This window comes from Trifolium pratense, linkage group LG1 (assembly GCF_020283565.1).
Source record: "Trifolium pratense cultivar HEN17-A07 linkage group LG1, ARS_RC_1.1, whole genome shotgun sequence".
Lineage (NCBI taxonomy): Eukaryota > Viridiplantae > Streptophyta > Magnoliopsida > Fabales > Fabaceae > Trifolium > Trifolium pratense.
Genome location: NC_060059.1, coordinates 53464615 through 53475492, shown reverse-complemented (window position 1 = coordinate 53475492; position 10878 = coordinate 53464615). Strand labels below are relative to the sequence as shown.

The 10878-nt window shown below is 33.3% G+C and overlaps 1 protein-coding gene across 1 annotated transcript; it reads left to right on the top strand.

Annotated features, from left to right (window-relative positions):
• The first annotated feature begins 3691 nt into the window (after positions 1–3691).
• LOC123901874 lies at positions 3692–9349 on the top strand. Its single transcript, XM_045951721.1, has 6 exons — positions 3692–4101; positions 4322–4414; positions 7962–8091; positions 8401–8707; positions 8811–8865; positions 8996–9349. The coding sequence occupies exons 1-6, from the start codon at positions 3982–3984 to the stop codon at positions 9068–9070; spliced, it is 780 nt and encodes a 259-aa protein (XP_045807677.1). The 5' UTR covers positions 3692–3981; the 3' UTR covers positions 9071–9349.
• Positions 9350–10878: the final 1529 nt, after the last annotated feature.

Below are 10878 nucleotides of genomic sequence, written 5' to 3'. Positions count from 1 at the left end.
AAAGAATTTGACGGTTAGAGACGGTAGTTTTTAACATGTGTCAATGAAGTTTGAGAATGTTGGTCATCAAGTGATTGTTGGAATTGAAAATATCGAGTGATAAGTTGGAATAAGATTCAAATATGAATAAGTGATGTAACACGGTTAAGTGATTCATGAGGGAATCAAAGATTTATGAGAATTATGGAGTTGTGGAAGTATTCCACGAAAGTATCTTTCGGAGTAAGTTTGATTGGTTGTACCTATTTTTGGGTAACGTTGTGAGGTCATAGAATGTGAGTCTGTGGATGTTTCGTGCGGAGTGGACGTTTTAGCAGTTTGATAGGAATGGTTTATGTCGATATCATGATTGTTGACTGTCTATCGACAAATTGAGGAACTGGCCGTCCTTGATCTCTTGTTGATAAATGGACAAAAATTGTGTTGGATGGGATAAACTAATTTTGTCAAACTTAGTAATGTGTAGTGTTTCGAGCGTTTCGTTGGAGGGTCGGATACAGGAGTTATCCGGAGTTGTTTTAGTAGCGTAATTTTCGAGGGCGAAAATCTTTTAAGTGAGGGAGAGTTGTAACGACCCAAATTTATTATTCACTATTTAAGTGTTTAATTATTTGGTGATGTAGTTTTTAAGTAAGATAGTAACTTTAAGTTATTTATCGAGAGCTTTAGTTATTAAGCGAATAGTGAGAGTTAGCGTGTTATTGGGCCTAGCCAATTGGGCTTGCGGCCCAATGGGCCTTGCTTCATGGTGGGGGGCGCCCATATGGCCAAGGATGGGAGAGAAATATCATTATTTTCTCTTTTGTTCATGAAGTGTAGAGAGGAGGAGAGAGCTTGAGGAGCTAGGGCAAGGGGAAAGCTAGAGATTCGAGATCTTCGTCGTGTTTTCTTCGAATCCAGGTAAGAGAGTAGATTTCATATTCGTGGGTGACTCGAGGAAGGGGAGAATGTCGATTTCTCCTCACCCGAACTTCCTCCACCCCATTTTCGTTTTAGTGTGAATGGATTTTCTTAATGGAAATCGATTCTAAGGTTCATAACATGTTTAACATGCTTTTATCATGATGTATGAACGAATTTATTGGATAAAAATGAGAATTTGTTGATGTTTGAGCAAGAACATTGATATTTATGAGTTTTTGAGTAAAAGTGTAGAATCACTACTTTTTGATGTGTTTTGTTGTAGATCGGTGAAATGAACTGACCTTTTATGTTTATATACATGTTATATGCTTGAAAACAAACTTATTTGGGATTTGGAACATCAAAAATGGGATTTTTGGGTGGATTTATGCTCAAACCCGAAATCAGAGCTCCTGTGGCTGGCATGCTGGCTGGGCCAGCCTTGCAGCGAGGCCTGGCTTTCTCTGGCTGAAGCCAGTAAGCCTCTGGTTCCTGCTAGTTTCTCTGGCTTTCTCTGGCTGAAGCCACCATGACAGACTAGAACTTGTTGATGTTTCTAAGTGCAATTAAAGGTTTGTAACATGTGATTAGAGTATTCTAACATGCAATTAGGTGTTTATAACCATGATTAATTGTATTGTGACGATAGTTGTTGATTATATTTGTGGAATATGATTGTGTTGATGATGTTTGTTTAAATGTCAAAAGAAGTATATTAAGGTGTTAATCAACTTAATAAAGAAGGATATTAGAATTATGTTATTCTAATAAAGACGGATATTAAGGTATTGATTATCTTAATAAAGACGGACGTTGGATAGTGTTCCACGTTATTGTTGACGGGCTATATGCCAAAATTGTTGATGAATATATTCATGAGTTTGAGTGCATGCATCATGAATATTTAGGGATATTGGCTTGTCCAATAAAGAAGGATATCGAACTATATTTGTTTGATAAAGACGGATATCGGAGGTGAAATACTCTGATAAAGACGATGGTACCACATGCATTAGAGGTGTCTAGAGGACATAGCATGAATGTGAAGCATTAGATTGCATTAGGGATTATGTGTGCATTTTATGATAAATGATGTTTGACACATACTTGGTAATTGTTGATTGTTAATCCGTATGTGAGGAGCAGAGTCCGTCATGACTATAAAATGAACAACGCAGGGTCCGTCATGACCATAATCTGAACAATGTATTTGTGGTGTTAGATTACATTAGGAACTTTATGTATATTCCTATTTGTAACTGAGTTATGTGATATTTGTGGATGTTTTGGTATTGTCCGAGACGACGTGAAACTATATGTTTGGTGTATTTTGTGGATGACTGATTATGTGACAAATGAAGTATATGCATGATATATGAATATGCATGAATGATGGTGATGTATATGTATAATGTATGATTATGCATGTTTTTATGAAGAAGTGTTTAAGTACCATTTACTTACACTTGTATATATTTGAGTATGTTGTCTAACTCTCTTTTATGTGTTATGTGCTGGACCGTTGGGGGTCCAGATTGACAGGTTTTTGTGGTATTCGATGTCGAGTCGTCGGTGAAGCTCTGCTCTGATTGTGACACGGGAAAGGGTTGTATTTAGACTATAGGGTCTTTATGACTTTCGATATTTAATTGTAAAACTATACATTTTGATAAATGATTATTTTGTATAAACATTGTTTTTACTAATTAATTACATTAGTATTATTTTGATTGAAGAGTGTAATGCTCGAACCATGACTTTTATAATAACAAACTTTGATTTTCCGCCGCGTATTATAAAGAAGGATTTTACTAAAGGTAGAAATATATAAATAATGGGTTTGGGTGTTACACCAAGTGATCCTGGTCTACCATTTAAATTTAAGCGTAGACAATTTCCAATAACTCTTTGTTTTGCAATGACCATCAATAAAAGTCAAGGTCAATCTTTATCTCATGTAGGCATTTATCTCGCGTGTTACATCTAGAAAGGGATTGAAGTTGTTGATTTTGGATGAAGATAATAATATTTGTAGTGAGACTACAAATGTTGTGTATCGGGAAGTTTTTCAGAACGTATAGAGATTTCTAAACTTTTCAGGTTAGTTCTTAACATTATAATATACTATTATTGTTTCTTAAATTTCATCTATTATTATTTGTGTACTTTTTTCTAACTTCATTTTTTTTTTACATTTGTTTTTTGCAGTTCAGACTATTATTAATAACAAATTACTATTATGAAACACGCTTCAATATATGCACATTTATGTTGAAGTTTCAAATAGTGTTGACAATCGTTTTATTTATTATTCATGTTGAATCATTTTTTTTATTGGATAAGAAAGCATTTATATTGTTTTAAGGTGAATTACGTATAAGTGGTGTACACAACCAACAACAGTGATATAAAAATAACTTTCATTGATATTATGCGAAGGTGTATCGAGATGTGTGAGCCCATGTAGCACAAATCTGTTATTACTTCAAATGAGATTCACCGTTTGATGATATATTTTTGTTAATGGTGTCAATAAATTATAAGTTTGGTTTCCTAAATATTGACCATTAGTTTGGATATCACGAAAAGAAATTGTATGAGTTGTTTGATTTTGTAAAAATTAACCATTGTTTTTCATCATATGTTTTTTGTTATTTTATTCATCATAGATTTTATTTATGTTATAAAAAAAAATAAGTAAATTTTTACCCCGTGCTTGGCACGGGTGTCATACTAGTTACTTAAAATTATGATAGAAAACTAAACAAATGTAACAATGAAACAAATCGTGCAAGTTGCACGACAACAGCGCGTCGTGCACTTTAGCATTTTTCAAAACCTATTTACCCTAAAATTTATTACACTTCCTTTTTTTTTTTTTTTTTTTTTTTGAAAATTTTGTTTTCCCTAAACTTTCTCCGAAGCACAAGTTGAATAGAGACATTCTGACGGTGGCGAGTGAAATGGGGAATTTGGCTTCCATTCTTGGCCGTGATTCTCCTATTGCTTAGCTACAACTTCAAAATTTATCGCTTTCTCAAATTCCAGATTCTCACAAAATCAAAAAATTAAATTAAAATGAATAGCGCCTTCAAAACCACTTTGACCCACTCAAACCCTAATCGTCTCTCTTCCACTCTCAGATTCTTCCATTCTACTCCTCCATTGGAACGCAAAAGACGCGGTTTTTGGAATTCTGTTAGTTCCTTTCTCTTCTCAATTCAAGGATTTTCATATCCCCAATTTTTCTCATTTTTTTTTTTTAATTTGCAAGCATTGTTTTTTCATTTTCTGATTCACAATATATTTAATTTAATGCTACTGTTTGTGTTTATCTTTTCATATTGTGATTATAATTTTTTTTTTTTTGGTGGATGTGGATAAGAGTTAATTTATGCTCAAATTGTTTTGAATGCAGAGAAACAACAACTACTCCAGACGATTTAGAAAGATGCAGTCGAAACAATCGTTGCTTCGAAATATTAATGAATATGCAGAATTCATGTTTCAGGTTATTCATGCTTTTAGTTTCATGTCTTTGCAATGGAAGTCAATTATGCATGAACAACTATATATTTTTATCTCATGTTATGTTTTATGCCTTTTGGTTTTTCAACAACATACAATAATCATGAGAAAATGGAGAAACATAAAGTTTCGTTTTTTGGTGTGTAATGGGTTGTGTCCGTTAAATGGTCTTAGTTAGGAACTGTATCTCTTTTTGCTTAGTTATAGATTTATAGAAGATATACCAACAATGCATTGGCCCATGTGGTAAGGGTTTTGGGCCCCTTAAGCAGGTGGTCAGGGGTTCGATCCCTAACTCCTGCATATGCGGTTGGGAGGAGAGAACCCACCTTGTGTGCCACAAAGGTTCCCCTACGGAAATTAGACACTGCTAAATGGAGGTGGAAACTTCATACCTATAATATGGTAACAAAACAATAAGATTTATACAGATACTATGGAAACACGAGTAATTATGGTGTAATAATGTTTATTTTTTAAATTTAGCAGTGTAGCATCAAATTCAGATAATAAAATCCTGTTTGAGATCAGTTAGTGCATCTTCCTCCCCATATATGAGCTTTCAGTTCAGTGCCATAATGTAATTAATTCTGGAGTAGGTAAATTGTGGGGTGTTTTGGGGATGGAGAAATCAATCCAGGGCCTTAGACAGTTACTCTTGAGGGTTTTGAGTTTTAAAAATTCTGCTAAATATTACATTTAATTATTGGTAGGCTTTTTAATTTGGACATTTTCTTTTGTTACTATCTTCCAAGAGAATACTTATAATGGTAGTTTGAAGAAATAATAGAGAATACCTTTTCCCTCTCTGAAGATTTAGTTAGTGCTTTATTTGTTCTATGTTATACTTCCTCAACGACTACTTTTCCACTGAGAACAAAGTTCCTGGTTGACTTAAAGTCTGCCACTGTAACTACTTATGCATATATGATATCTGGACTTTAACATTTTGTCCCCTTTTACTGGGTCTTGTTCCGATTCTAAATGCTTCGTGACATAAGAAGTCAGACTTTCTTCACTGCGTTTCTCATAAAATCCATAGGCCTTACTAATGTTGGCAATTTAGATACTGTTTGCTTATGCTTCTCTCCAATAAAGGCTCATGTGATGTTGTATTCAAGAGAATGTTGAGCCAAAGAGAGTCAACAAAAAGTTTAACTCAATTGGGTAGATATAAGAATGTTACAATGTATGAATGGACACACAGTACACGATATAGTAGATATGAAAGCATTATGGTGGAAAAATGACAGTGTCTACAATGGATATTTGTCTATAGAAGCTCCGGTTACACAGGTAGAATGGATGAATGATAATTCAATAGTTAGAGGTAAAGGAAGACTGATAAAAACAACTATAAGGCAAACCATTAAATCAGATTTACATGTAAGTAGTTTGTCATCGGACAGGGCATTATAACACCTTTGACCCATGTAGCTAGCCTCATCTAATGGGAAAGTTTTTATTTTTTTTATTTTTTTTATGTTCATAGATCTAGACAGTTCCCCTTCCTTTCATTATTCCCTGGTTTATTTATTTCAAGATATTGTATCTAAATTGCTTATCATGGTAGTCAGAATCACGTTTTTTATTGTGAAATGCACAACTTTACGATTTTATTTTCCCTTGGCAATAGTTCACGTAGAATTGGATTATGGTAGAATCGGGTGTGATTGTGGTGTTTACTCATGGAATGATATGATCTGCTATTTTTATTTTTATTTTCCGTTTCTGCAATTCTGGTTCCAATTCCGATCTTGCTCTATCCTGCGGCGCATGTATTTGGTTAAAAACGGCCTATTTTGCACTAGGGATAGTAGAAACCACCTGTTTCAGCATGCATGGCTCAGAAGTAACCCTTACATAATAGGGTTTCAGGGTTAAGAAGTATACGCATTTATCTTCAACTCATTTGTTTGCAAATCTCTCGAGTTATCTCTCACAAGAGTCACAGCCACAGCTTTTTCTTGGGTCTCGCCGTCATGCGACTTGAAGCTTCTCTTGCGGCCCTTAGCCATTGTTGTGTCCCCAAGTTTTTCTCTGTTTCTGTTTTGTGTTGCTGACCAAAGGAAGTGTTGAAAAGTGAGAAATTGCGGGTACGAACCTGCGTCACAATGATGGGTTTATGAATTATGAAAATGAATGAAACAGTAATAATGAAGTAGAATGGAAGAAAAGCTTGCAATTGATATGAATGGAGTTTCAATTACAAGGTAGAAGATAACAGAATAAAGGAAATAACAAACTAGTAGAGAGTCTACTAGCCCCAAAGCACTAAGTGCCCCAAATCACTAAAAGTGATCCCACTCAATAACAGAATTCCTCAATGATTCTTTCTCATTCCTTCTAGCCACATATATAGCACTGACTCATGCTTCTCATGCACACACCTGCGTTCCTCCCCTCCATTAGACACGTCATGCTTCTTCTTTTTCCTTGTATACACTCTCCAAACTTTAGGCTTTAGGCCCACTGCCAGGGCCCAACTCTTTATCCATGTTTCTATCACACAACATATCAAATATCCCGGCACTCTTTTATACCATATAACATGTACTTACGAGACTGTTTTGTTCTGTCTTTGTTGCTGACCAAATGGCTTCAAATTCAAATGTTGCTATCAATGAGGGATCCATTGGTGAGGGTCTGTTTGGCTTCAATTTTGTGTCATTGCTAATAAATAATAAACAACAAGAAAGGTGTGCATCCAATCCCATTTCCACTGATTCAAAAAGTCATGGCTTCAATTTAACTAAATTCAACCAAACACCCAAACCATCAAACTTGATACATACACTTACACAATCATATTGAATAAAGAAACACAGAAAAGCGTGTATGTTGATATAGGAAGATAGAATGCATGAAAAATTAAAATTACTGCCTTGATTATCAAGAGGCCTTAGAACATCACCAACTATTTAGCCAACACTCTTTTCTCAAAATTCTGCATCACGTCCTGCAAATTTTTTTCTATTTAACTGAAGAGAAATTAGTTTAATGTAAAAAGAAGCAAGAAAGAAATAGCTATTTAAACAGTGGTAGTTTGTTTAAAACATCAATGAAATGAAGGGCAGAGAAATTGAACTGATATTCCCTCCTCTCCCCCCATCTACCCTGAACCAAACACACCATGAGTGGATTAAGGAAAAAAGTAAGTGATTGTGATTTTCAATTTGAGGACTAGGTGTTCATTTCTTGGTGTTTTTACTAGCTTTAGTTGTTTTGATTATGACTTATGAAGTTGAGTTCTAAGTTTGTATGACTTTATTTATTGACTGGTGCTTATACATTTAAGTTTAATTAAGTAGTATTTGATTTGAAGTGTGATCAAGGCTTTCTTCTGTTACTTGTGCTATTATATATGCATATGTATGAAGTTATATGCGTACATGAGTTTCATGATTTTTGTATATTCTTATTATTCGTGTTATGATTTCACTTTTACGATTTTACTTTGCGGTTTTAATTCTGCGTTAAATCTAGATTTTCCAAATTGCTTATGCTTGTTATTTTCTTGCATGGTTTAGAATTGGAAAGAAGGTATTGATGAGGATGATCCATCTTCAAGCCGAGACACCTCGTGGTTTAAAAAACAATATTCTCATAAGGACACTAGAAGGGACAATAATGGCAATCAAGGAAAATATCGTTATAGAAGTATGGATGCTTGCAAAATTTAACTTGTAGTACTGATTCTCATAATTTGAGTTTGTGTATGATTTTTTGCGGGAAATCTACTAACTGCATATTATCAGGAATTTTCATGTCTACTTAAGTAGGGCCAGGGTTGATGGATTTAACTAGTAGTGATCATGGATGGAGCTGATTTTGTTTAATGTTGCATTATAATTTTTCTTAAACCAACTACATTGTGTTTATTATTTTTTTTGCAAAGAAGATTCTGGATATCGATAGAGCATATTCTGAATTCACATATTAAATTTCAACAAAATTGATCTCTTTCAGGAAATCATGAATTTTGTGAAGATGATATTGATGTTGAAAACATTTTGCGTTCTGCCTTTGGTGGGAGTCGAGGCTTCTATTGGTCATTTATAAATGAGGAAAATCCTCAATGGGAGAGGTCAGGAAACTTTTCTAATTTTGGTAAATCTTGGAAGTGGAGACATCAAAGTGACAAAGGATACGGCTCCTCAAATGGCTCGGAATCTGAGTCGGAGTCTGAATGTTTGCGTTCAAATTCAGTCTCAGATAGATTAGCCCTTGGATTGAATGCTTCTGGTCCTCTGAAACTTGAAGATGTGAAAATTGCGTAAGTTGTTTTCCACTTTTTGTTTGCTAAAATGTTACAAACTTTGGAAGCCAGTGCTGCTTGTTTCTATTTTAACTGGATTTTAACTATATCACCAAATCAGGTACCGAACTTGCGCCCTTAAATGGCATCCTGATCGCCATCAAGGCTCTTCTAAGGTGCAACCAAGCTCCTTACCCCACTGATTAGTTCCTTTTTCGTTCTTGTTCTGTTTCATTAAGATGAAGCGGTTATGAAGTGCTGTAAAACTTGCTAATAGTTTTAATTATTGTGCATGTTTGTTGATAGGTTATAGCAGAAGAAAAGTTCAAGCGTTGCAGTGCAGCTTATCAATCATTGTGTGATAAGTTGGCTGTAAATTAAGGATGAGTAAGTTTTTTCTACAAATATCCAGCTCTCAACAGTCATTTGCGCATACTGATTGATTTAACACAGCTTAATTTCATTAAATTGTAGTTTGTAATAGTTTTAATGTACACTATTGGGAATAATATGTACACTGCTTCACCATAAAAATTTATTATTAGTTCATCACCATTTCATTTTGCGGTGTAATAAACATGCTCTTAATTTGTACTCATGATGGTGGAATGAGATATTTACTACCACCCTATTTATTATCTAACCTTATTTTAAATTCTTCGATCATGTGTACTATTTCATTGAAATTCCGCTGATTTCTCTGAATCTGTTAGTTCGCAATTCTGCCAACATCAAGTTAGATGGTAAGCCTTAACAAGACGAAAGTCTTCATCTCTATCAATATCTCGAAAGACATAGCCAAAAACATTGCGGCAGTTGCAGGATATTTTGTCTAACCCATGAACCGGGAAGTATATGGGCATGCATTCCCCGCTTCATGGCAGAAATTGTATTGTTGCCTTGAATTTAACCTTCCATTTGCATGTAGCATAACCCTATTGTTGCCTTGAATTTAACCCATGAATTTGGAAATGCACATTTTGCAAGAAACTAGATCAGGTGATTCACATGTTTATCTTTGAACAGTCAATAAATGACATTTGTATCTTTGAACAAATTCCTGATTTTGGTATGTAGCAGCAATAAAACTCTTATGAGAATTTATCACCTATTTAGGTCTCACAAGACTCGACGGATAAGTCTTATTAACCCTAATCCAACCCTATTTTCCTCCTAAAATGTGGGCCCCAATTTTTGTCTTATTTCCATTTTTTTAAATTTCTTATTTTCAATCTTTGTTAAGTTAGGCATGATCACAACTTAAATCTTTCGGCAACAATAAAAATGGATAATATCTAAATGAAGCATCGTGATTGAGAATATCACAAATATACAAATTCATGCAATATAGAAGCACCTACTTATAAACCATATTATCTTTTTGGAACTCACATTTTAACTTTTAAAGGTAAACCCTAATCATTCTTATTAGTTATTAAGGTATGCCTTTGGTAAAAATAGCGGTTAGCTGATAAGCTAGCTTATAACTTACAGTTTATAGCTGATAGTTTATAGCTGATAAGCTAATTGAAGTGTTTGGTAAAATTAGCGGTTTAACTAACTGATAATGTAAAATTACATTAAAGGGCATTCTCAAGTTACAATAAAATTCATATCATTTAATATTTAAGATATTTCGACCTTAATAATTTAAATTTATCAATTCAATATGTCATTTATATATTATTATTATTATTAAAAAATATTTTTTATTTGAAAGAAATTATTTTAAATGTAAACGTTACAGTAAAATATATAAATATATTTAATACGTATAAATTATATTATTGTAAAATTTAACTGCAAGCTATAACAATGAATTAATTTCTTTGTCAAAAAAAACACATTATTACTAATTTCTTTTTTAAAAAACAAAAACATTATACTAATTTTGATCTCAAAAGAAGAAAAAAACGTTATACTTATTTAACTTACGTTGTGCTAATATAAAATCATCTTGCAACCTATAAAGATTAAAGATAGGTAAATTATATCTTTTTTAAATTATAAATATAAAGAAAAATAAGCTTTAAAAAAAAAAAAAAAAACCCTTTCGTTGCTTTAAGAATTAATATAATTATTTTTTATTTTAAATAATATTAAATTATAGAGGGTAACAATAGGGTTTAGTTAAAATAATAGGGATAAATATGGAACTGATAAGCTATAAGTTATAAGTTCATAAGCTA

Coding starts and splice junctions, on each gene's coding strand:
- LOC123901874 (XM_045951721.1), top strand. CDS start 3,982: ATGAATAGCGCCTTCAAAACCACTTTGACCCACTCAAACCCTAATCGT. Junction 4,415..7,961: donor ATGCAGAATTCATGTTTCAG/GTTATTCATGCT, acceptor TGCATGGTTTAG/AATTGGAAAGAAGGTATTGA. Junction 8,092..8,400: donor AGGAAAATATCGTTATAGAA/GTATGGATGCTT, acceptor GATCTCTTTCAG/GAAATCATGAATTTTGTGAA.